We start from the raw sequence: 25,341 nt of genomic DNA, 5'->3' as shown, positions 1-25,341 counted from the left end.
GCTCAGCTGCACTCCGGTCGCTCCTCCCTGCAGCAAGATCGGCTTTGAGCGGGAAGAAATCGCAGGAGTGGATCAAACACTGGCGGACAGGGGCTGCTCACAAAACACGGAGGTGGAGTCAAACAAACCTCGGACACGGAATAGCAACTTAAAACGCTGCACATGCATTGTGCATAGCACCGTTTTCATGCGTCACAGCGTGACGCACGAGTTCAGAGGTCACACATGGGGACTACTTTCCATGTTGAGGGATTGTTCTTTACTCATCAGAGGAGGGAGTGGCACTCGTGACTTTTTTTTAATCTTGCTGCCAATATTTTTCCTTGAGCCATCCTGATCGACTGGGAGAATATTCACGATCCTCATAATAACTCATATTATAATGGTATTAAAAGAGTCATTTTAGGAGAAATAAAGGTGCAGATTAAGACCAGAGAGTTGGGTATTATAAGATCCCCCATCAATACTTTCCATTTTTTATGTAATATTTTCAACATTTTATCTTATGATAAGTCATCCATCACTACTGGTCATTTATTCATACTTTGTTGCTTTCAATACTTTATTACCCAGCTCTCCCGGCTTAATCTGTGACTTTTTTCTCATGAAATTACAAGTTTAATCTAATCATACTGCAACTTTTTTTCTCGTAAATGTACAATTTTAAGCTTGTAATATTGCAGATTTATTCTTGTAAATTTATTACGTTCTTTCTCATAATTGTACAACTTTGTCTTGAAATTGCCACTTTATTCTCATAATGTTTTGGCTTTTTCTCTAATTTGAATATGGCCCTAATAGTTTTAGTTTAGTTTATTTGCACATTAAAAAAAGGAAATAACAACGCAAATACCATTCAAATAAAACATTGTGCAGAGGAGGTTGGAAGCCTCAACAGGCTTATAAGAATACCTCCCCTCAGACAATAACAAGAGTTTTAGGCAGCAACACAGGTTAGATAAAAGAAAAGTTATAGCATAGAATTATATATTTACAGTGGCAATTTTTTTCTGATTCATTCAAGAAGTGTTGCAAACATTTGTTAAATTAGTGACCTTTTCAAGTGTTTTTTAAATAATGATAGTGTAGACGCTGACTGTAATGATGAAGATAACTTATTCCAAAGAGATGCTCCTCTGTATTTCAGTGTGAATTGATTGAGGGTTGAGGGTAATCCTCTGTTGTGCTCCTAGAAGCTACTCAAATTTTTCCTTGAGCCTCCCTGAGTGACTGGGGGAATATGCATGACCCTCCCTCCACCATAAAATAACCAAACGTTTTAAATTTTCACACTAAACATAGGTATTTGAGCCAATGCAAGAGCAAACATGGAAGTGATTATCTGTAAACAGCAGTGGCCAATTCAGTAACTTGACACACTGAACATTATTAGATGTAAAAACTTGATAAAAGCCTTTTTTTTACTTATTATCATAAGTAAAAAAAAACATAAGTAAAAAAAACCAATCAATTTTGCAGGAGTGCAAAATTGAATGTTTTATATGATCTGGGGTAATTGTTTTATTTCTGGCAAAATCTTACTGAGAAATGTAGAATTAAGTGATTTTTAAGACAAAAAGGCTAGATTGTGTTTCTGTTTTTACAGTTTCTGGCTAGGATATAAATTGTTTAATTTTTTTTTAATTTAAAGAAAATTCCTTTTAAACCTGTGATTGGGAATTTGGGTTTCAGACCATTATGAGTTTTACGTCCCTCCCCTAATCCATAATAAAAACCACAATTCCCTCCCTTGTACTTGAAAAATTATTTGACATGTTTCCCCCATTTTGCACTACACCCTCCCCCACATAAATAAGAAAACAGTCCCTAACAATTAAAAACGATTCAGTGACTGTTTTCAGCAGCCTAATGTAACAAAACTAAAATAGTCACTCAGCTCCAAAGCTTTTAGCTGTTTATGTTTCACCATATCTAAAGTGTATGGTTGCCTGGCAACAGCTCTCACCAACCCATATAGCTAATGGACAGCTGTTTCTAAACAGGCCCACCGCTCTGATGGTGGGGATTTATTAAGCACTGTACTGAAGTACAATTTTGAGGTACTTAACTTTAGAATTACCCATATAGCCCACTCTACATTTCATAACAGTTCTGATGTGGTTCCACTGTAGTGATTACTTTGCAGCTCAAGATTTTACATCTAAACATTATCACTTTATTTCTTAAGCAAGTTCAGCAAGTCCAGTTGCCTACAAATAGGACTTAAGAGTTACCATTCCCTGGATGACTGAATCTTCACCAACACATGCATCACACACACACACACAAACACACACATATTATTATTATTATTATTAGTAGTAGTAGTAGTAGTAGTAGCAGTATTGAGTGACAAAATATTAGATCAGTTTACCCTCAAATGGTTCTGGTGGAAACAATCTCAAGAATACAGCAATCCAGATGAAATGTCATTATTCACCACAGTCATTCAATACATGTATTGAGAGTAAATTTGGTGCCATATTGGTTAGGACAGGAATGAAGGTGGTGGGAACGTCTTACCCTCATGAGCATCTCCAGCTGACAACAGAGGGGTGGTGAATATAAAGATATAATTGTGATGAGATTTTCCTGACAAAATATAGTTCAACTGGCCTTGGACCTCGAATACAGAAGTAACCACAGATGAAAAAGCATCTTGATGATTTAAGAGGTGAGACAAGGTGACCTCTGTATCAATGAAAGCAGCACATCCATACTTTACTGTTATTCTGAATGTAGACAAGCAGGCAGGCTCCATTATTAGGGGATTTAGAGACTCTTTCATTGAATACTTGAGTTAGCAATGGAAAATCTCTCTCTATGTGTGTGCATGTGTGTGTGTGTGTGTGTGTGTGTTGATTTAGTGCTTATTTATGTGTGTTGCTCCAGACAGTACCACGGTATCTTGGAAACTGGTGCACTCTGGGGCTTTTCACACACACTGGGGAATTCTTTACGTGCAAAAGTAACTTGAGAGGCAGTCAATGAGCAAGGGAAACCATAAACTCTCCTCATCTGTCTGTGTCTGTCTCAAAAATGGGTGGGTGTCAGATTTCATGGATGGCTTACCCAATCTGAACTCCAACAAGCTCCAATTGAAGCTTTTCCTCTTTTCTGTCACAACATTTTATTACCAGAATTGATTGTGCTAGAATTAATCATTTTCATTCTCAGGTTTTTTACAGTAGCCTAGAATAACAGGAAGGTTGTATGGATACCGTAAAGACAGAAATACGTGTTGAAAATGTGTGCAAGGTCATTTTTTACTGAGAATCGACCAATATTTGTTCTTCAGGACCAAAAGTAGTTTATGAGACTACTAACAGATATTTGGAATGGCGATGCATTTATAATAAAAATTAAAATATTTCTGTCAATATTTAGAATTTGGAACATAACAAACTCCAACACAAAACTTTGTTAAATTTCCTTTAGAAAATGTTTAATCAAAACTTTGAACATCATATACTGATTTCCCAGCAACTTCCTTTTTTATAAAGTCAAGTGAAAATTTGAATAAAAAATGAAAAAAGCTCTCTGCGGTTTTACAAAGTAAAGGTTCCTCCCATGCTGAATTATTACTTAATTTCATTACACAACTGTGTATATTACTCAGTTTTTGTATACATTAATTCTTTTGCAGGCTATTGTTTTTTAACAACACATTGTGAGCTACTAATCACTCTGACTGTGCCACTGTTGCATATGATGCTATGCCTGTTGGCTTTCTGTTATATATATATGTATATATATTATTAATTCTTTATTTTAAAGATATGGACTAGTTTTACTCAAGTGGCTCCCGGGAAGTCTACTCCCGCTGCAATCAGACTCCTAAACTGCTGACAGGAGCTCACACAGCAACTACCTCACATACACGACCTCATAACTGTACCTGACAGTTTACTATTCCATTTGCACATGCACAATTGCACTGTTTGAATTTGCACTGTACTGTTTTATTTGCACTGTTCTTTCTACTTCTATTGTAAATTTCTAAATTTCTTCTATTGTAAATTTTTAAAATTTCTATTTCATATTTCTTTTATATTTGCTACACGTTAGGCATTCTGTGGACAGAAAAGTAAGAATTTCATTGTACAGGGAAACATGTTTCCATACTGTGCATATGACAATAAACACTTTGAATCTTGAATCCATTCACCCCTGAACAGGATTTATGTTATGCTCCGGTTTGCATTCATTTGAAATACGTTTTTTTTTAGTTGTTTTTTTACTGTAATTGTGTCATTAAGAAACAGTTACGGCACTCGGTAGGATGAAGGAGTTTTCCATTACACAATTTGATAAGAAAACGCACTAAACGTTTGTGTGTCGTAACCGGCCGTAACGCGGATGATGAAACAGGTCAGCTGACCGATGACGTCTCAGCGGGAGTAACCTCAGAGGAAGCACGTTGGTGAAGGACTTGTGACCGAGCCGGCCGGCGGAGAGAGAGCTGAGGGAATAACTCTCAAAAAGTCAGCTGAAGACATATCAAGAAAAGGTAAGAAGCTGAACATCAAAATCTTGCTCCTTTCTGTGCGTTGTTTTTAGTTTAGTGTGTTTTATGAGACTTAAATCTGTCTGTGCCGGTTACTTTTTTTTTTTGTGCAACGTGGTCTACAGCCGGTATTGCCGCTTCCGGAAAGCACGCCGTTATTTCTGAAGCTTTTCGGGTATAATTTTTACTGCAACAATGTCTAAATCAAACTTACATTCGATATTTTTTTACATATTGCTCGTATGTTTCTAAAGATTTTGTATTGTTATATCATCAAATCATATTCATATCTGAAGTAGGCCTGTCTTAGTGTCCGTATGTGACCATTCATACACACATACACCCACTATGAATTCATAAGATCGCGGTAATATCATATGCTTTTAAGTAGTGGTTTTGTTTTACTACAAGCAAAAAAATCAACTATTTAGAGTAAAATTCTTCAAGTCAGTTTTGTAACAATGCCAGAGGCAGATGTTGCGCAACTCTGAACTTAACTCCCCCCAGTGGCTAAATATGGATAAAGCTCTAATGTTATAAAATGTAGGCAATTTTATCAACCCTAAAGTTTGCACAACCGTCCAAAAGTCTTTTTAAAAAGTCTTAAATAATCCGAAAGATTAATAGACTTTTTAGTGGTTATTTAAGATTTCTCAGGGATATGTAACATCTAAAGATCTTTTAGAGATATGAGACTTTTTATGTGGATATATACACTTTTTGGGGATTATTTGCAGGTAAGACTCATTTTTTTCAGGGACATTTAAGACATTTTAGCTTTATCAAAGACTTTCTGGGGATATTAAAGATTTTTAGTGTTATTTAATACTTTGAAGTTAGTTTTGAAGTTACTTTGGAGACACTTCTAATTTTCCTGTGTGTATTTCTTCCTTCATAGAAACCATGCCTGCAGATCTCGCAAAAGGCAAAAAGGCGTTTGTCCAGAAGTGTGCCCAGTGTCATACTGTGGAGAATGGTGGAAAGCACAAGGTTGGGCCTAACCTTTGGGGACTGTTTGGACGTAAAACAGGCCAGGCAGAGGGCTTCTCCTACACTGATGCCAACAAAAGCAAAGGTATAAATTTAACATGTCTGTTAACAGCATACAGTACAATTGTCTAAGGAAACACGCTGTATGGCTTAAAGGAAGAGTCAGAAATAAAACACGTTTTAGCCACCTAAATAAGTTCCACGTAAAACAAATGATTTCAGTTTAAGTGTACGCTACATTGAGAGTATTTCACTGCTTCACACTGCCAGGCGGCACTGACTTTCTGACAGCGAAATAAAGCCTTTATATCATTTCAATTAAGCTGAGACACCACTGAGAGAAACAGCGATTTCACATCACTGAACCCAGCAGCTGCTGGTCTATCACTGCCTCGATCAATTACAGTTTGTGTTATTGTGTGACTTTGAGAGTTTGAAGTGTTATTTCAGACTCACCAAAGCAACAATAACATAAACTAACTGATCGCGGCAACGGTAGAGCAGCAGCTCCTGTGTGCAGCAAGCATGACTGACTGTTTTTGTCAAGGGAGTCTGATGGCTTTGAAGAGGGCATAGATTGGGAACTGAGGCTGTCCACGGCTTCGCTGTCGGAAAGAGCTATCTGGCAGAAAAGTAAAGCAGTGAAAATACTCTTAATATAGCATACACTAAAACCGGTAATGTTTTCTGTGAGACTTTTTGTAGGTGGTTAAAAATGTTTTGCTGCCGATCCACAGCAGCATATTGCTCAGCTTGTGTTTTGGCACTCCATCCTGCTTCTCCAAACTGAGGGCATGCAAACAGCCATTTACAATTGGTACTACACTGACTGTGGACAAGTACCCCTTAAAACGCCACTTCAAAACACCTGAATAACCCCTTTAAAACATTATTTTAACACTGTGTGTGCTCACTTTAATTCAAGGCATCATCTGGAATGACGAAACCCTGATGATTTATCTGGAGAACCCCAAGAAATACATTCCAGGAACAAAGATGATCTTCGCAGGCATCAAAAAGAAGAACGAACGAGCTGACCTTGTAGCATATCTGAAGTCTGCAACTTCATAGAAAACTCTGCGTCTTTTTGCCACCTTTGTGTCCTTACAAACTGAAAAAAAGAGGCCAGGAATCATCGTTCCTTCAAGATCAGGCAAAACGGCACGAGATCTCTGACTGATACAGGCGTGATAAGCTGCCATCTTTTATCACGGCTGTACCTCTGTTTGTGATGTGGCCCTCCTTAATGATGGAATGAATGATATCCCCTGGTTTTAACAGGTTGTTTTTCTTACATAAATTATTAAACCATATACTGTGTATTCAGAATGTAGGGACTGAAAGCTGTGTATTTTGTTTGCTTATTAGTTGTCATCCTGATTTTTTTTTTCCCTCATAACTGTCTTGGTTAGTAATCAAGTTGTCTTAATTGTCTGTTAAAAAGAGCGAATACATCATGCCTTATCTACTTCCAATTTGATGATACCTCAACAGTCTTTTATTATGTAATTTTTTGAATTTGCAAGGTGAATAAATTTGACACTAGACATTATTCTTTTGTAACTTGATTGACTCAGTATGTTCCTAGAAGTGAGTATGTGGTCAGTATTAGGTTTCTTAGAAAATAGTGACAAAGTACAGGGTGTGGATGATCCAGTCAGGCTCATGCTGCTGCCTTAGCAGTTTTGGCTCGTGCAGATTTGTTAGTAAAATTAGAGCACTATAGGCCACTGCATTTTGACAGTATGCCAGAGAAGGAGAGCGTAGATTCTTCCCCTTAATGAAGTATCCTAAAAATTGTTAATTTAAAGAGTATTTGAACTTGTAAGATGATATAAAAGTCACAAATGTGACACATTTTTTGAGAATGTTGGCTGTTTTGCCTAAATAAGGTTTGCTGAAGACTCCATGAGTACACTAACATGTACATGAATTACTAGTTTATTATGGAGTTTCTGGAATATTCCATTTATGTGTTTGAGCATGTAAACTCCATGTTCTGTTTATGAGGAACCCAAAAATGCTAACTGAAGTACTCTGAAAGAAACCAGAATGTATGCAGGGGATATGAATAACCCAGTTTCACTGTGCTCATGCAAATGCCACATCCCAAATGTTAAAAAAAAAACAACAAAAACTGAATAAGCCTCATAAGAAGTTATTCATACATATAACTGCTCTCCATGTTGGGTTTTAGATGTTGACTGGTTGAAATTTACTGAATGCATTCGGTGGGAAACTGCAGATAGCCAAAAGTAAAATATGTTGTGCTGAGTCAGTAGAAAGATTTCTAATCTATAACACAAATTATTTAAACTCCATTCCTTCCTTTTTCAAAATAAATGAAATAAGTTTAAAAATTAAAGAGATCATCGAAGGTTACATGCTAAAGACGGTGGCAAAGACTGTTTGATCTGTCAGAGTTAAGCTGTGTGTCTAGTACAAGCCTGCCCAAAATCAGGCCCTTTGGGCCAAAGTTGGCCTGCCATGAAGTCCAATTAGGCCAACTAGGGCTGCATTCAGCCCTGATAAAATGTAGCAAAACATTTATTTTAACAGAAAAGGTGATGACTTGAGCATCTTGTTGTGATATGCAGGCGCACCGTCTTTTAATGTGTGGAATCTACTCCATTTCAATTCAAAGGGTGTAATCGGCGCTGGAAACACGCACTGACGTTGCCAAGACATGTATATTATAAACAAAAAATATAATTACACTAAGTAAAGATATAATAGGCACTGATATATGTGGGTGCTGATCGGGTAACACTTTTGATACATTTTTTAATAATCTGAGCACAGTGTGCAGAGTGACACTTTGAGCAGGAACTCAGTTTGGTTTGAAAGAAAAAAAAGGAAAGTGGACAAAAATCGTTTCAGTTTAGAAAACCTGGGATCCAATTTGCATCTTAACAGTATAATAAAATACCATAAAATAGATGCTGCTTTTGGCTCGTGGCCCACCATTACATTTTAGTTATGGCCCTCACGAGAAAAAGTTTGGGAACCCCTGATCCAGTACACCCCCAATCAAAGCTGTGGAGTCTAACGCCCTCTAGCGTTCAGATGTCACAACTGCACACTGATTCACTATTAATAATAACATATAGGCTACATGAATTTGATTTTTTGACACCTCTCTCCCGCCAATAAAAGTCGCTGTTTTAAAATGCAAATGTACAGATCAACCACTGCAGATTCTACATTTGCCAACGTTTGTGGCTTGGGAAATAGACGCATTCGACTTGCAGCATGCTATAAAACATATTGTTCTTCAGGTCAGGTTGTTCTTCACAGTCATTCAGTTTGATAATTCTTGTCAGGCAGCAGCATCACCAAAGACTTGTCATGGATTGCACAGGAATCCATGAAACATAATTTCATCACATTATAATCCACTCACATTGTGGGAGTCTTTTGCTTTTCAGAGACCGTATAAATTTAGATGAGCATTGAGTTAATACTGAAAAATGACCAATAAGCAAAAAAAAAAAAAAAAACACCAGATTTACATCTTTATACACTGCATTTACAACATGCATCGTATAATATGCATGATAGACGAATTTACCCTCGTTATCATCGTCATAAGCATCATCATCATACTTGGAGTCTCTCAAAAGAGGGCAGGCGGTTCAAATGGCCAGAGGGCTGACTGCTGAAGCAACCCTGCGCTCCTGTCTGTGTGACGAAGCGAGCGTCAGCGGGACCGAGCCAACCACAGCCGGCGTCATTTGCACACAAGAAGACCCGTACGACGGTGATGCTCGACTCTCTGCGAGATTCCCAAACGCTTGTGATAGTCTAGCCTCAGTTAGCTTCGCTCGGACCTGTTTGCGTGCTCTTAAATTAAGTGGTTTGGAGATGCTGTGGGGGGGTGTGCTGGTGCGCAAAGGGAGTCTCTATCCATCTCCCCACAGAGTGGAAACTGGATATGTGGCCGGAGCCCCAGGGGTGTTCCCAGCATAACGCACCCTGGAAGTTAACAGCTGATTCTCCACTTTAATCCTCAGTCAAGCCTCATAGATGAGATTTCTCTGCGCGACTTCATGGATTCGGTTCACTGAGGACCATCTGAAGAACAGACATGGCAGCAGTGTCAACTATGGTGTTCTCTGACGTGGAAAGTTTTCTGGACTCGCATCCCGAGTTATTCGAGGACTACCTGAACAGAAAGGGGAATTATAGCATGGTGGAGAAATGGCTCAAGAACCACAAGGCGAGCAAAAGTCCGGCGGCTGCGGCTCCCGCCGAGCCGAGAGACGAGAAGGGCAGCGCGTGTAAGGACAGCTGGGCGAGCAAATGTGACGGTCTACAAAGGAGAGCCTCGCAGAAGGAGCTGCGCAAAACTTTCGCCAAATCAAAGGCCATCAATGTCAACAGGACATATGACGAACATGTGAACTCCAGGGCCCAGGAGCCCCTGACCAGCATGAGAAGGAGAGCTCTGCTGAGGAAGGCGAGCTCTCTGCCCCCGACCACTGCGCACATCCTGAGCGCACTGCTGGAGTCCAGAGTCAACATCCCCCAGTACCCGTCCACAGCCGTGGATTTTAAATATTACCTCAAAGAACACAACGAAAGAGAGTTTTTCCTGGAGCTTGTAAAAGACATCTCTAACGACTTGGATCTAACGAGTCTCAGCTACAAAATCCTTGTGTTTGTTTGTATTATGGTGGATGCAGACCGGTGCTCCTTGTTCTTAGTGGAGGGGACCGGCAACAAGAAGACACTAGTGTCTAAATTCTTTGACGTGCACGCGGGAACCACAGTTTTACCCTCGATGAATTCAGATGAAGTTCAAGTGCCGTGGGGGAAAGGTATCATTGGATATGTGGCTGAGCACGGAGAGACAGTGAACATTCCTGACGCTTATCAGGTGCCCGCTCCTCTTTGTGCATGCATGCGTGTGTGCATTTGCATGAGTCACAGAAAGAGAGAGAGACTCAGACAGGGAGACATATTATTTGCTCTCAGTCTGGCGTTTTATCTGCCACAGTTAATTGATCATCAATCAAAGAGTGTAACAGATCTGAGAGTATGGGAACCAACAGTCAACTCGACAAAGCTCATATCAAACCAGATTCACACAAAACATCTCTGAGTTATATATTTAAAAAAAGGCGATACATTAGACATGTCATCCCCTCTCTGTTATTTTTGGAAAGTCCACTTTGTGTACTTTGATTTTAAGAAAGTAAGACAATACTAGATTACACTGAAACTAAAAGGAAACCAAATTACTTCATGGTGCCAGTGGCAGTTTTTCAATGTAAAGTTAGGGACTGTTCCTTATTTATGAGAGGGGAGGGGGTGGTGCAAAATGGAGACACTTGAAATTTATTTTAAGCACTTGGAAGGGAGATATGTTTTTTTTATTGGCTTAGGAAAGGGATACTGAACTTTGGTCGTGTTTTGTATTTCTTTTTAATAGCCTCAAAACCCAGAAACCCGTTGTTTTGTTGGTTTAACCCTTTGAAACCTGGACTGATATGACTTTTCTTGTGCTGTGTTCAGAACCTTTCAAACTCAGAAAATTGGCTTGCTGTCTTTTGAAAACATGGGGAAAAGGCAATGAGCAACTGGGCAAGAGGTGTTCCTTAAATTGCAAGAAATTAGTAGATTTCAAAATTTATTTTGTAAAAAGCTAGGGAAAATTGTCCAAAATACTATATTTGTAAGTATCGCAATTATATATTTAAAAATATTTTACAGAGTTATTTGTTTCAAAGCACATTTTGCCAAATCCTTTCCTTGTTTGTTTGGTTGTTGTTTTTTACTTTTTCATTCCTTCTTTCTTTCTCTGTATGTTTCTTGTACTTTTTCCAGTTTTGCAATGCAAATTTTTGGGTTATTTCCTCTTAAATAAGAAATCAAGCCAGTTTGCTCAGGTTTCAAATGGTTAAAAGGCTTGTTTTTTTAATATCTCCAAAATCACATCATTTATCAAAGCCAGAAACTGTGAAATATGGTTACTTATGGTTATTTATCGTGGAGGAGTGTCATGCAAAACCAAAGTCACACCCCAGTCACCCCCATACTTTGATAAATAAAGTATAGTTTCTCATAGAAAATATGCCATTATTATTATGCTTTTATGGCCAAACACAGCAGCCACAAGAGAAGCACCTCTAAAAGTCAGTCATCTGTCTATCATATTGCCTGAGTTGTAGACTTTTTTCTTTGTGATGAGTGAGTTGTTCCAATACCAATGTACCAGAATCAGACATGCCTCAGATACTGCCTAAAATCCTGAATCGGGTATCAGTGAATTATGCGTGTCTATGTACCATTCTGATACAGCATAATTATCAATTTACTTTCAGGAATAACTAAAACCCCAAACCACTTTTATGCAGTTGAAAAGCAACCATAGTTTCTACATATTATGTATAAATATGCATCGTACTGCCCTCTACAGGTTGAAACCTGGCCATTGATACTAAATTTTGCTTTTGGCTGATCCTGGTTAGCAGGAGCTTTATCCCAAACTGAGCCCCCCATTGCTAGCCCATCGCTGCCCTCTCACCAGCCCATTCCTTTGTGCATGCAGGGGGCAGGGAGATTCAGTGGATTGAGAGGCGGCACGCTTGAGTTACTTGGCGTGTCTGAGCCTCCCTCCCAGTCCTACCCAGTTTTGAGACTTTTTTACATTCCAGGGAGGAGGCACTTAAGACAAAAGCAGAGGGTTTAGTCACTTTTTAAAGTAGTTTCATACCTGGATACGTTTTCCCAGAAATCAATTTATCTTTGCGGCTCTCAAACAGTAGCTTCTACATCAAGTTGCTGTTTGCAGCCACTGCTAGCTATTGTTTTAGAGCAGTGAGGAAGAGTTGATTTCTGGTAAACAGTGGATCATTAGCCGTCAGCAAAATGCCAAATTAGAAAATTTTTAGTTCTTTGGCAGTCATTCTCTGTAAGTATTTGTAAATGTTTCACAAAGGGCTTAATCCCCTCAACCACCAAGGCTGAAAAATGAAGTTAACATGGAAGTGCCAAAAACTGCAGTTCATCAAATGGCCACTTGAGGTTAGCTCCAAAACAAAGTAAATCCCCAAAGAACCCCCATGTCAAAACTTTACAGCAGAAAAACATGTTTATGGCCTGGTACAAAAAATGGTTTTGGTCTCTGTGACCAATTTCAACAATCACAACCACTATATGGGCCACAAAACTCTCGTTTACATTTTATTAAGGGCCAAAGTAACACATATTGAGGGGGGGGGGGGCACTTGAGAGACAAGCTGTCTGCCGATAGTGTGCTAGGCCTCCTTTCAGATCCACCCCTCGCTCCTCCACAGTGCCAGCCTCTCACCCAAATATGGTCACTTCTGCCTCAAAAAAACCAAGATGGCGACGGCCAAAATGCCGTACTCGAGGCTTTGAAATAGCTGTTCACAAACCAATGGGTAACATCATTGTAGCTGCGTCCATTATTTATACAGTCTTAAATTTAATCTGAGCCATACATTTCACATCCATACAGAATAGTAGTATACAGCTGTGAATTTCTTTTAAACGCAATAGTATCAAATTGCTACTGGGTACAGGCCGATATGCAAGTTTCAGAATCAGTATCAGGAAATGAAAAGGAAGGAAAAAGTGGTACCTAAACATCTCTACTGATAAGTTGTACATTGCACAGCTGTCAGGAAAAAGATAAAAGGGCTTTTTTCCCAATGAGTGCCTTTATGTGTGTCTTAATTTTGTCCTTGTGGATTGCAGGACCGTCGGTTCAGTGATGAAATCGACAAGCTGACAGGGTACAAAACCAAGTCGCTCCTGTGCATGCCCATTCGCAACAGTGATGGAGAAATCATTGGAGTTGCTCAGGGCATCAACAAGACTTCAAGTGGAGAACTCTTCACTGAAGATGATGAAAAGGTAATTTCATTACTATAGCTGTGAGCAGAAATGCTACGTAAAGATCACATGGTGTCATATCACAATGTGCATCCCATTGCTTGCTTGGCATGTGCAGATTAGATCAAGATAATTGCGTTGGTTTTTTTTTTCTTTGTTTGATTCTTATATGTTGTTGTGACTTGCAACTGGTTGTTGATGTCTCAACGCTTGTGTCTAAAATGTTTCCTGCATATGTAAAATGTAGACTTTAATCCTAACAAAAAAGAGAGTTTTTGTATGTCTGAACAAGCACAAAACAGATAAAAATAATATTTGGGGCAGTCTAAGTTTAGGCTGTTTATCATTTGTGTATAAATAGAATTGCTACTTATGACATTTGATGTTTTGTTTGTACTTATTTGGATAACTAAATGAAAATTGGTAAAAATCCCACCAGCTTTTATACTTGTGATTAATTTGAAGAAACCAACAACCTTATGGCAACCTGTTTGTACGGAAATATTGTCATTTGGTCACAATTTGCGGCGGGGCACTAGGAATAGCAGTGGTCGTTGGTTGGTTCACAGAGCAAATACATTTTGTACAGACCTGTTACCAGTGTATAGAGGAAGTATTCGAATCCTTCACTAGTATAAAAGTACTAATACCACACTGTAAAAGTACTCTATTACAAGTAAAAGTCCTGCATTGAAAATTTAAATCAAGTAAAAGTATGTACATACAATCACAAAAATGTACTTAAAGTACCTGAAAAAACGTCCCTGTGACTGTGGGCTGCATTTACAAAGCTTCCTGTACAAAGAGTTGTTCCTAGTGCCGAAATTCTAAGAAAATTCTTAGAATTATAACATTTCCAAAGAATTCCCCCTTAAAATTAAGACTTAATCTATTCACAAAGCTTATACTTTATACAAGCACCTAAGGTAAAAAACTCTTAGGAACAGGGAGGAGGACTTTCAAGAGGCTTAAGAATTTCTTGAACAAAGGAGAAAATGTCAGAAAGATAAAGAGTTATTCTCCAAACACTGGATGACACTGTCTTAATGAAATGCTACAGTTCAGTAGATGCAGAAAGAAAGTTTGCTGTCGATCTTACTATGGATACTTACACATTTCCCACCCAACACAATTATGATATAATGCCAGAAATAAAGGGATCACAACTCAAAGATATTTGAACTGAAAACATTTTGCAGTGCAGCACTGTGATCATACTAAAAGATCTTAAATTGTACTGCAGTTAATTTCATTTCCACTGGGTGTCCACACCATGTCGGCTCACAAAAAGCTGTGTCTGTGACAACCAATCATATCTGTTAAAAGGAGCAATACCTAACAACAGGGTTGACCACAATGTTTGTGAATAAGAACCCAAGATTTTATTGTTGTAATTGGTTGAGAATGGTGCTCATTTTGAACAATTAACTAATAATTATTTACATTATGGATTCATCTGCTGATTATTTTCTAATCGATAGATTGTTTGGTTTGTAAGAAATCTTGAAATAGTGAGAAATGGTGTCACAACAGCCCAGAGCCCAAAGAGACACCCTTACAATGTATGTTTTGTCCACCCAGCAGTCCAAACCTATAATACTATTACTAAAACATTACGATTCTTAAAATAATTAAAATCCTTTCTTTTTTTTTCATGAAAAAGGACTAAAACCATCATTAAAGTTTTCTGTAGTTTTCTGTTCAATCAACTAACAGTTGTCAGATAGTTATAGTGAAGTAAAAAGTACAGTATTTCCCTCTGAAATATAGTGGAATTGAAGTAAAAATTGGCATGAAAAGAAAAGATGTAGTAGACGAAGTACAAGTACTTAAAATTTGAGAACTTGAGTAAATGGGCTTTTGTAGTTACATTCCACCACTGCGTGCTACTCAGAGGTTGAATCATTATGATTCTTAATGCTGCTGTTCGTCTAGCGCCACCACATGGCTGACATTTTAGGGTTTATGTGAAATGTGTGTTTTCAGTTATCCAGTGAATGTGTCTCATTGATTGGTATAAAAAATTGGTACAGACATCCATGGCTCCCAGACAATGTAAGCTGCTTAGTGTGGCTTTAGACTCTTTGTCTTGTTATTACTGCAGCACGGTCTAGCACTGAGGAAAGAATAGACCTGAAGTAAAATGCTCATTGGCTTCATGATTCATGTGTGGCATTTCAGGGATGTTTTTTTTTCAGTAGATACTGTTAAAGGTACATAATCATAGCAGGGCTGTTGGTGATGTCATTTTTCTTTGTTGCTATACTCACAAGTTTGCAGTAGATATATTAAAAACAAGATGGATTTTCTCAAGTAAAAATGGGATTTTTCCTATACTCTGTATGTTATTTGCATTTTTACCTGCAAACATTAAACACACCATAGAATATTTCATTCATTGTCAGGGGATTCCTCAATTGAGGGCACTTTTTTTGTGACCTGATGCTCAAACTGACTATGTTCTGTTTTGACTTCACTTTTCAATTGCTGCACAAACAGATATGCGTGTGTTATCCACATCATATATTGTCTTTGCAGTCTGAACTAAGCTCATGCTATGCTTTTACATCCTCTTGCATCCTTTCTTAATCTATCACAAGTAACACTAACTGCATATCTGTTGTCTGATGAGCAGCAAACTGAATGTAACTAATATTTATTATTTAAAGAATACATCCAGCTCAATCTGATGTGTGGCACATTTACCCTGAGTCTGAGTCTCAATGCTCGCTTTCTTGCTAGGTCAGAGCTCGTCTCTCAGCATCATCACATTTTCCTGAGGCAGTGTCTTCCAAAGGGCCAGGACCCTGCTGTAGTGTCACCAATAATTTTATACTTTATATAAGCTGTTCAGGATCTCCCACTGGGCACTTTATTTTAGTGCATAGTGGGATAGCCAGAGTAGCAGTCTTTCATTTAGTGTCGCCCTGATTCCCTCATCAAAAAGCCTATGGGATTTTCCCATTGAATTTTGTAATACTGCAAAAAATAAGCTCTGCTGTTAATGATACTAATATTTTTTCAGTGAGATGATCTTTACAAATGAACAGACAATTGCATTTATGCTTCAAAAATCATACAAGTAGTGAAGTAAAAACCCAACATTAAGCTATAAACGAACTATACCATGGTCACATGACTTCAATGCCGCCACCACAACAAGGTTTTAAAGCTGTGTTTGCATTTCAAGTGTTTTTTGCAATGAAATTGTGGGGCCACTAAAAAAATAAGTTGTAGTGCTGTCATAAGTTAGTAGTTGGGGGGCGCTGTGGATCAGGTGTTCTATGCAGCACACAACGTGATCTCATCCCTATGCGTCGCATTTAACTGTTTGGGAACAGTTGCTGTGATTGGACAAAAATGCAAGATCAAGCAGAATTCATGGGGACTGATGGAATTTGTGTTAACTGTTGTAATTGCAACATCATGAAATCCTAAACGAACTGCCTTTACCCACTTAGTCATTATATCAACAATACTAATGTTTGGTTTTGGAATATCTCTTTCTGTAATTATTTTGTGAAAGCATCCACCCTATAATATCTTTGGTCAAAAATATTGTTATATTTGATTTCTCTCCATATTGCCCAGCCCTAGCGTCACCACTTAGATTTCACTATTTGTGTGACTTTGAATGGCGTTCACACCAGCAAAATAGAAGTTTATGGTATTTCAGCTCAATGGCCAACAGAAGTTGATGTGAATTGTTCACAGATATTCTGTGTTTAATCAGATGGATGATCCACGAGGACTGGAGTATGCTCTTGGATTACTACTATATTACCCCTTTGTGAATCAGCTCACTCTGTAAACGGATCAGTCAACTTGGCAGCTGCAACAAATACAAAGGCTCAGATGTTGGTGAATGAATATAATAAACAAATATAATATGTCAAAGCAGTAGGTGGGGGTGTTACACTGATCCAGATAGATGTTCTGTTTCTGAATAAATGTTTATTTGACTTATTACCACCTTCAGAGAGTCACGAGGTGCACGTGTTCAGTCCATCAACACACATGAATAGATGTAGCAGAAAGGCGGTGACAAGCCCATACACTGACTCGCTCTCTTATTGCAGCTGTGAGGCCCTGAAGGGGAGAAGAGATGAAACGTGAAAGCACAAAGCTAGCTGTGCTTTTGTTTTAGAGTTAGGTTCCACTGAAGAGAATGACTGTAGGTTTTAATTTGTAGTATGTTTTTCTCCATTCGCGCTCTACTGTCAACATTACATCTATTGTTCACAACAGATGCAGATTAGGAATTCTTTTTTTCTTTCAGATGTTTTGAGTCCGTTTCACATTGCATTAACGTCACACTAATGCTCAGGATGGCTACAGCTGAATTAGTAATGAAATGCTCTGCTAGCGTCAGAGAACACAGTAAGCTCCCTGCATAGCACAGCTGCAGCTCTGCTTTTATGGGAGACCTTGTTATAAGAAAATGTATCACACTTTTCAAAGCATGAGCTAATACTGCAACAGCAATTGACATTAGAAACTTTAGTGTACCTTTATTGCAACAAATGTCATTATCTATGCACTGAACACTTACAGGATATTTAAACACAATATATGGCTGGTTTTAAAACCCACACTGCCTTAATTGTGTTGTGTTGATACCCTGCACGATGGCAGTCCTTTGGGGAGCTCAGATAATGGTTCAACCCATGAATAATTGCATTGTCTCATTATCTACTGCAGAGGAATATAGCTATTGACTTAATTTAAGTGTATAAGCTGACCTCATCCTGCTATCTCTACATCTGGCATTATTATCTTGATTTAGCTTTTGTTTCACTTTGCATGTCTTTACATAAAATGTATTATTCAGGGAGACATTTTCATGCATTTTCTCTTAAAAAGGTGCGGGTTTCCCCATGTAGGTTGCCAATATTAACATCTGCGTGAGTCAATTGTAAAATAGCACTCTCACCTCACTGCTGTGCTCCCTCTGGCTGCCAAACTCCCTGTCAAATTGGCTCGAAGCAAAACTGTAATAACCGCTTTCCCACAATTTCCCAATGTAAATCTACAGCTAAAGAAGAGAAAACTAAATTACTGCTTGGAGCCACATGCTTATAATACGCTCCAGCAGGATGTCACGTCAAATCAAATTTAAACTGTGCATCTTAACAAAGTGAGCCCTTACATAGTTCTTTATATAACAGCAAAATGTCATGGAAATCCACTTGAATCAAGAAAAAACAATAGCAACAGCTTTTGCAATATCAGAGATTAGTAAGACATGGGTGACGAATACATGTGGGTGACATGTGGTACATTGGGGAACCCAAACAATAAAGGCAGAGCTGCCCTGCCTCTCCAAGAGGAGCAGATAGAGGGGATGGTGAGTTGATTAAGGGCTTGAACTGAACTCTGGCTAAGAGTGTCTGAACTTCAATACTGACTCCTTGTGTGTTTTCCTATTTTTGAAATTGCATGGTTTTAAGAAAAGTTGGATATTCACTCCCACTGCAACAAACTGTGATACTTGTGAGTGGACAGATCATAAAACAAATTAACACAAACAGATACAGAACAAAAACAGATACAGCCAGATATCTGGCAGATAATGGTTATTATTTGCCTTCATTTGAGCCATTTCTCTGCCTACAGGATAGCAGGGATGTGTGGTAATTTGAATTAACCAAAGTATGTGTGTCCAACTGTATAATGAAAGTAGCTCAACACTACTGACCTTATCTCCAAAAAACTGATTTTATACAAAGGTAAAAAACCCAGCTGAATGTGAGCGTGAATGGTTGTCTGCTTCTATGTAATAGGCTCCAGTCCCCCCGCAACCCCCTAACAGGATAAGCGGTTAAGGTTAATGAATGAATGGTACAAAAACCATTTCCAATAAACTCCCAACTGTGTGGTGTACAACACAATTTTAAGACTTCATTTATTTACTTTTACCTTTAACTGTTAGTAGCAGCTGTAAAAGACCCCGTATTGATTGTTTTTCTTTATCTGTATGTGAATGAAATCTGAAACTAACTGAAATGTACTTTACTTTGTAAACACCTGACGGCTGGCTGCATAGGAAAATAGTGACACAAGATCAGGGGTCACCTGAGCTTCATTAACCTGATTTGACTGTTTGAAAGACATAGCACCTATTTTTATTTACTCCATAATAAAATAACTGTGACTGTGGCTCACTGCCTCTGGAGCAGTTCTTCGGAGAAAAACAGAGTAATTACTGCCAGATTGGGCTTCAAGTGGTAATAATTATAAAGGGTGCATAACCATTCAACTGTAAAGTGATTTTTTCTCAATGAAGCTTTAAGCATTTTATAGTTTGCTGTGGCCTTCAGGGACAGTCACTATGACTGGAAGATGCACACACTTTCAAAGCACTTTGACTCCTGATATGAATTACAGCAGCAAGAAAACTCTAGTTTATTTCAATTAAGTTTACTTGAATGCAAATTAAGTATTTCCACTTTGAAAATTTTAAAGGAAACAATTAAAACAAAAAATGTTGGAAAAACAAGTCATGAAAGAAACACAGTCAACATCTTTGCCAGTACCTGCATAGTGGCTCTCGACAAAAAGGAACTACTTCCTGCTCTCAAGGAAAGTTATTAAATTAGATAATCATAATGATTTCTAACTTACAATCGCAATCTATAAATATTCATATGAACTACAGAATGATAAAACAAAGGTCATGAAATGTCAATCAACTGAACTGAAGATCAAGTTTTGCTGTTTTAAAAATGAAACTATGCATTTCAATTTTTAGCTGCAGTTTTTCCAAGTCAGAATGGCTTATTGTGCTTTAAGTCTCCATGTACATAATCTATTTACAAAATAATTTAAAAAAATGCTAATTTACAATAGGAGCTGTTTATGCAACTAAATAACCTTAAGTATCTTCCATGATCACAGTTTAGTGCAAATATTGTTTTTAGCCAGAAAATATGTAACAAAAGCTGAATTTAAGCAGTCTCAGTTTTTATATCTGACCAGATTTAGCTTCTCACATTTCTGAATGTAATAAAAGTTACCCTCACTGATTAAATTTCCAGGTCGTCAACATGCAAATAAGCCTGTAACTTGCAATAAGCACGGTAACACTACACTCGGCTGTTGATTAGTGGAGTCATTCATTACGCAGTTCTTAAGTACTTCTGCTAATTGATAATTGACTCATTTTCTCAGTCGTGAAATTAGCGCGCGTAAACAACCTTGTATCATTGCCCAATGTGGTGGCAGAACATTGATGTTAATGTGTTAATAGGATACTATTAACGCTCTAAATCAGCCTGACCGACGTCTGGTTTGCTTCATGACATTGTAATGTTATATTATTAAAATATACCCATCTATAGTGATATTTGTAGACTTTGTTGTAAATTATTAACACAAGACACAAAATGTCAGGCTTTGTTGTCATGACCTTGCCCCGTATTATCAATTAAAATTCATCTTTTGAAAGAAAAGACTTATTTCTGTTTTTGGTTTTGTTTGAATTTGTTTACAAAGTAAACCTCGGAAAAGTTACAGTAGTTAGAAAGGTTTCCTAAATCAAGATTCACACATTTGAAATAGCCACGCAAATATTTGACTGAGGAGCAATAAACAGGGTTCATACACATACTGACAAATACATTTTCATGACCTTTCCATGACTCTGAGGCACATTTTAAAGATCATACATTCTCTGAAACAACCATCAATACACCTTATTAGTTTTTTTCATCACTATATAGCATTTGAAAATATAGGCCTTTATATTATTAAAAAAAACATGAATTCAGAGCAGGATTACAATTGAATATTTAGATAGAATTTAGGGACTGTTCGTTATTTATCACAGGGGAGAGGGTGGTGCAAAAAAGGGGGATGTTTGTCAAATAATTTCTAAGCACTGGTGAGGGACTTGTGTTTTTTTTAATATTTTGGCTTAAAGACGGGGCATACAACGTAAAGTGACTGTGTTTTATATTTATTTTACTACCGATTTTTAATGAAAACATGCCTTCCACGCCTGCTCTAAATTCAAATAACCAAATTTACATTATTTATCACATCCAGAAGAGAGAAATGAAGAGAGAAATGATTGTCGGTTTATCAAATTTCTGACGACCTTTCAACACCTCATGTGTTTGTGAAACACAATTCCATGACATTTCTAAGAGTATATTTATACATTTATAAATGTTAAATTAAATCATTAATTTATTTTTATAAATTGCTATTTGCAAATTCCATGACTTTTCTAGTTTTTTCATGTCCGTATGAACCATGAATACGTTTATACAAAGACTTGATGTGTCTTGATGTTGCTTCACTGATGCAGCATCAGCTGCTCAGTTGTTGTGACCTCGCTCTGCTCCTGGCGTTTTTCCATGTGCTATGTGTAGAACAATTCAATTATTTATGGATAATAGCTATTGAGCAGCACTCCTGGTGTGGTACAGTGTTTATTAGCTGTGTTGTATTAGTGCCCATAAATTACAGCCAGTCAATTCAGCATATTTTAACTGCTAGAGTTGATTGTATGAAATTTTGATTTGTAAATGTTATGGTGGCACAAAGGGAGGAAACAGAATCATGAAATGTCTTTAATTATGTTACTATTTATGTAGATAATAATGTAAAACAGTAGAATGTATCGTAGTGTAGATTCCCGCTGCATAAATATTTAATATCACCTTCAAAAGAAGCAATCATTGCTAAGTGTATTTGCAAAATGCGCTTTTCTGACACAAGCTTGGGAGCCCGGTATGAGATCAGAGATCTTGATTTTCATTTCTGAGAACAATTCTTGGTAAAGCAACACTGGCCTCACCGCACATGCAAAGTGAACACAGCAACTAGTAGTTGTTACGGAGAACGGAGAAAGAAGGTGTTGGCTGTGTTATTTCCTCCGGCTTGGCTCTTATGAAATTCCAGTTGTGGGAAGGGAAGTCATTGAGGTTAGAGTAACTGACTGTCCCTACGGCCTCGGCCAGTTATTTTCATTATTAAACCACTCTTTACTGGTCAGTCCACAGGTCTCTAGGCAAAAACGTCTTGTTCGTAATGCAACCTTGTATAATGGCCTGCCTGACAGAATGTAATTAGAGAGAGCAGTGCTTTTCTTGGGTTTGCCTGTAGATCCATAGCCAGATCCCCAAAGTCCTGCTCGCTAATGAATCTGCTCCTGCTGGGGCTATTGATGGCCACTGCCTCTCTGGAAGATCATTATTAGAGAATTCCATAGGACAGCTGAAAAAGTGTTATGTATGAGCCAACGGCTCGGCATAATCTGTTCTGCGTGTCTGAAAACAATTGCATGAGGTGCTTGATTATGTATAATGACTGGATGAAGTGCATAAACTTAACATAATCATTAGCGTGACAGAGTTATATTTCTCATCAAATTATGATTAGACTTGAAAGATGAGATTTTAATATAGTGATTTCATTTGTACTTGCGACATGCCGGAGACGAAGAGTTCTTTTTTTTTTTGGTGTCGACTGATCTGATTTAGATTATTATTATGATTAAAAATGCACAATAAGCACAATACTATGACTCCACGTGTTACTAATTACAGTCATTAAAAATATCATAGGAGAAAAACCTCACACCACAAGTACAGTGTCTTTCGGACTGCAGGTGGCCTCACCAACAAAGCCCAGGATACCCACTGACAATAGCCCATTTTACACAAAAAAAGCACGATAGTGCTGCTGCTAAGCCCCTTCTTCATGCTGCCTTTGCATTTTTTCACAGGAGCAAACGACAGCAGAGTTGTGCCTCTCCAGTGTGCGATTTTAGCCACCCGATCTCATTCTGAAGTCATCAAATATCGTCACTGTGACAGTGCTGCGTATGATCCCAAAGCCTACCTTACGCTTCCAACCCTAACCCTGGATGGCATCAGATGAGAATGCGACTGGACAGAACCGGTCACAGTGCTATTATATGGCGCCGGATGGCACCTGCCGAGGCAGCGTGATGTGGGGACGGTGACAGTGTGGCAGGACGGAACCTGTTGCGTCCACATGATACGCCACAGAATGGTGTCAGGTTGAAACGCAGACGACGTAATACAAGGAGCAAGGGCGTATAGGTTGGGCGGGAGGGGTGATGGATGGGTCAAAACAAACTGGACTTTCAAACGCGAGTCCGATGTTTTTTCCCCTAATCCTAACCATCTGTGCTTGTGTTGTCTAAACATAACCACGTGCAGGGTAATCCCACTATGTGCTTTTGTTGCTATCATGGTAGCGGCATCACGTAACATGAATAGCAGACGCAGAGGGATGCCTACAGTGTAATATGTAGATGTGGAAGTCCACTGCAAAGCGGCAATGTGTGACAAAATGGGATGAGAATGTGCTGAATTTTAGATAGCATGCCAGCATCACGGGATTGAAAAGAGGCGTGACGGGAATGACATGTAACACAGCAGCGCTGGCCTCTAGAGTAACAATAACATATGCATCAGCAGCACTTTTTAAACAGCAACAATGGCATAACATGACAATAATAATCATTTAACGTCCTTGCTATATGGTGGCTGATCTTGTCTGCTCGGAGGTTAAGGAGCTCCCTGACCTCACTGTTTTCACAAAGTTGCGGATGTTTTTGGCTGCTGTTCTGCTCTAAATTAGCTTCTAACTGTTAAAAGCTACTTTTTAAATCTCCCGCAATGGGTCGCATGCATAACACTTTGTCAAAACATCACAGGCAAGCCACCCATGGTCCCGTTTATACAGACTTTATGTCAGCGCTGTTGCTACCTCCAATGCTGGGCTAAAGGCAAGAAAACTCAGTTTTCACACTTTGCGATGTACCTTTTATAAAAGACAACAAGGCAGCATAACGGTGTGAAATTCCCACCTGTAAAAGGCAGTGTGAAAGGAGCTACTGACTACTAATCTCAACAACTGACTCCTGATTTTTGCAATACTCTTTTTTATTGATTACATTTTCTCTTACTATGTTTATGTTACACACCAATACACAAAAGAAAATTCCTTTTATGTAAAAACCTGCTGAACAATAAATTGGATTCTGACTCTGATAAAGCCATGAGGCAGCTTTCTATTGTGATCCTCCAAAATACAACAAACAAAACAAAACTGGAAAACCAGTCAAACACACATACTTTCAACAGAAAAATAACTAAGCTTATACTGCATGTTTCAAGCTCTCTTTATAAGATCTGGTAAGTGACGATTTTTGTAGCCTGATTTAATATGTATATACGTGTACACTTACCCATTCAGCCATTGTATGTAATGTTCCCTCATTCTTTAAGTGTGAACACCTTTATTTTTAAGTCAACATGCTGTTTAAATGCAGATCACTACATTAACATTGAAATATAGACTGAGACGCTAAAGATATATAGCAAACCCACGAGACCTGTTTGATTGTAAAGAGAAACTGTAGCAATTAAAGCAGGATTTCTCAACCTTTTTCAGCTTGTGATGCCATTTTAAGGTCCACAATTATCCTGACCCCTGCAATTAGAGCCGCCAGGTTGTCGTGTGAATTTATGAATCAATTGTAAGAGCACTGAAGAAGTTTCAGATGTATTATACTGAAATATTAATATGCTTTAAATACTAGTTTTATATCTACTAAAGCATATAATCTAAATAGCTAATGTTAGTCTACTCTTTTCCTGCATCTGCTCATTATGTCTCTTAACATGAGGTTCCTAACTCAAGACTGTGCACTGCCATCCTAACGGCCAGAAAAAATGTTGGTATTGTACATTTCTGCAAACTAACTTTACATTTGTTCATTGTTATGTAGCACATAATTAAAACTTTCAGCAATGCGTGTGGTTGGATTTAGGCACAAAAACCACTTGGTTATGGGTATTTGTTTTTTTTTTGTTTTTTTTGTTTTAAAAAACTGCTTCACTATCACTTTTGCTATCACTTTTCATGGCGACTAGCAGGGCAGGAAAAAAATGAATTGGCAGGATATTAGAGATTTCTCAGTAAAATACAACACTTTTCCT

At 38.1% G+C, this 25,341-nt stretch overlaps 2 protein-coding genes across 2 annotated transcripts in view; both read left to right on the top strand.

Moving 5' to 3' along the window:
• The first annotated feature begins 4,398 nt into the window (after positions 1-4,398).
• On the top strand, positions 4,399-7,049 carry LOC121949019 (cytochrome c-b). Its single transcript, XM_042494604.1, has 3 exons — positions 4,399-4,510; positions 5,406-5,582; positions 6,423-7,049. Exons 2-3 carry the CDS (start codon positions 5,411-5,413, stop codon positions 6,566-6,568), a joined length of 318 nt encoding a protein of 105 aa, XP_042350538.1. The 5' UTR covers positions 4,399-4,510; positions 5,406-5,410; the 3' UTR covers positions 6,569-7,049.
• Positions 7,050-9,584: 2,535 nt separating this feature from the next.
• The window catches only part of pde11a (phosphodiesterase 11a), a 57,272-nt gene continuing 41,515 nt past the window's right edge, over positions 9,585-25,341 (top strand). Inside the window, exons 1-2 of the mRNA XM_042494759.1 lie at positions 9,585-10,376; positions 13,223-13,381. Coding sequence (XP_042350693.1) covers positions 9,585-10,376; positions 13,223-13,381 — 951 coding nt within the window. The remainder of the gene's footprint in view (positions 10,377-13,222; positions 13,382-25,341) is intronic.

This window comes from Plectropomus leopardus, chromosome 10 (genome assembly GCF_008729295.1).
Source record: "Plectropomus leopardus isolate mb chromosome 10, YSFRI_Pleo_2.0, whole genome shotgun sequence".
Classification (NCBI taxonomy): Eukaryota; Metazoa; Chordata; class Actinopteri; order Perciformes; family Serranidae; genus Plectropomus; species Plectropomus leopardus.
This window is presented reverse-complemented; position numbering and strand designations above follow the sequence as displayed.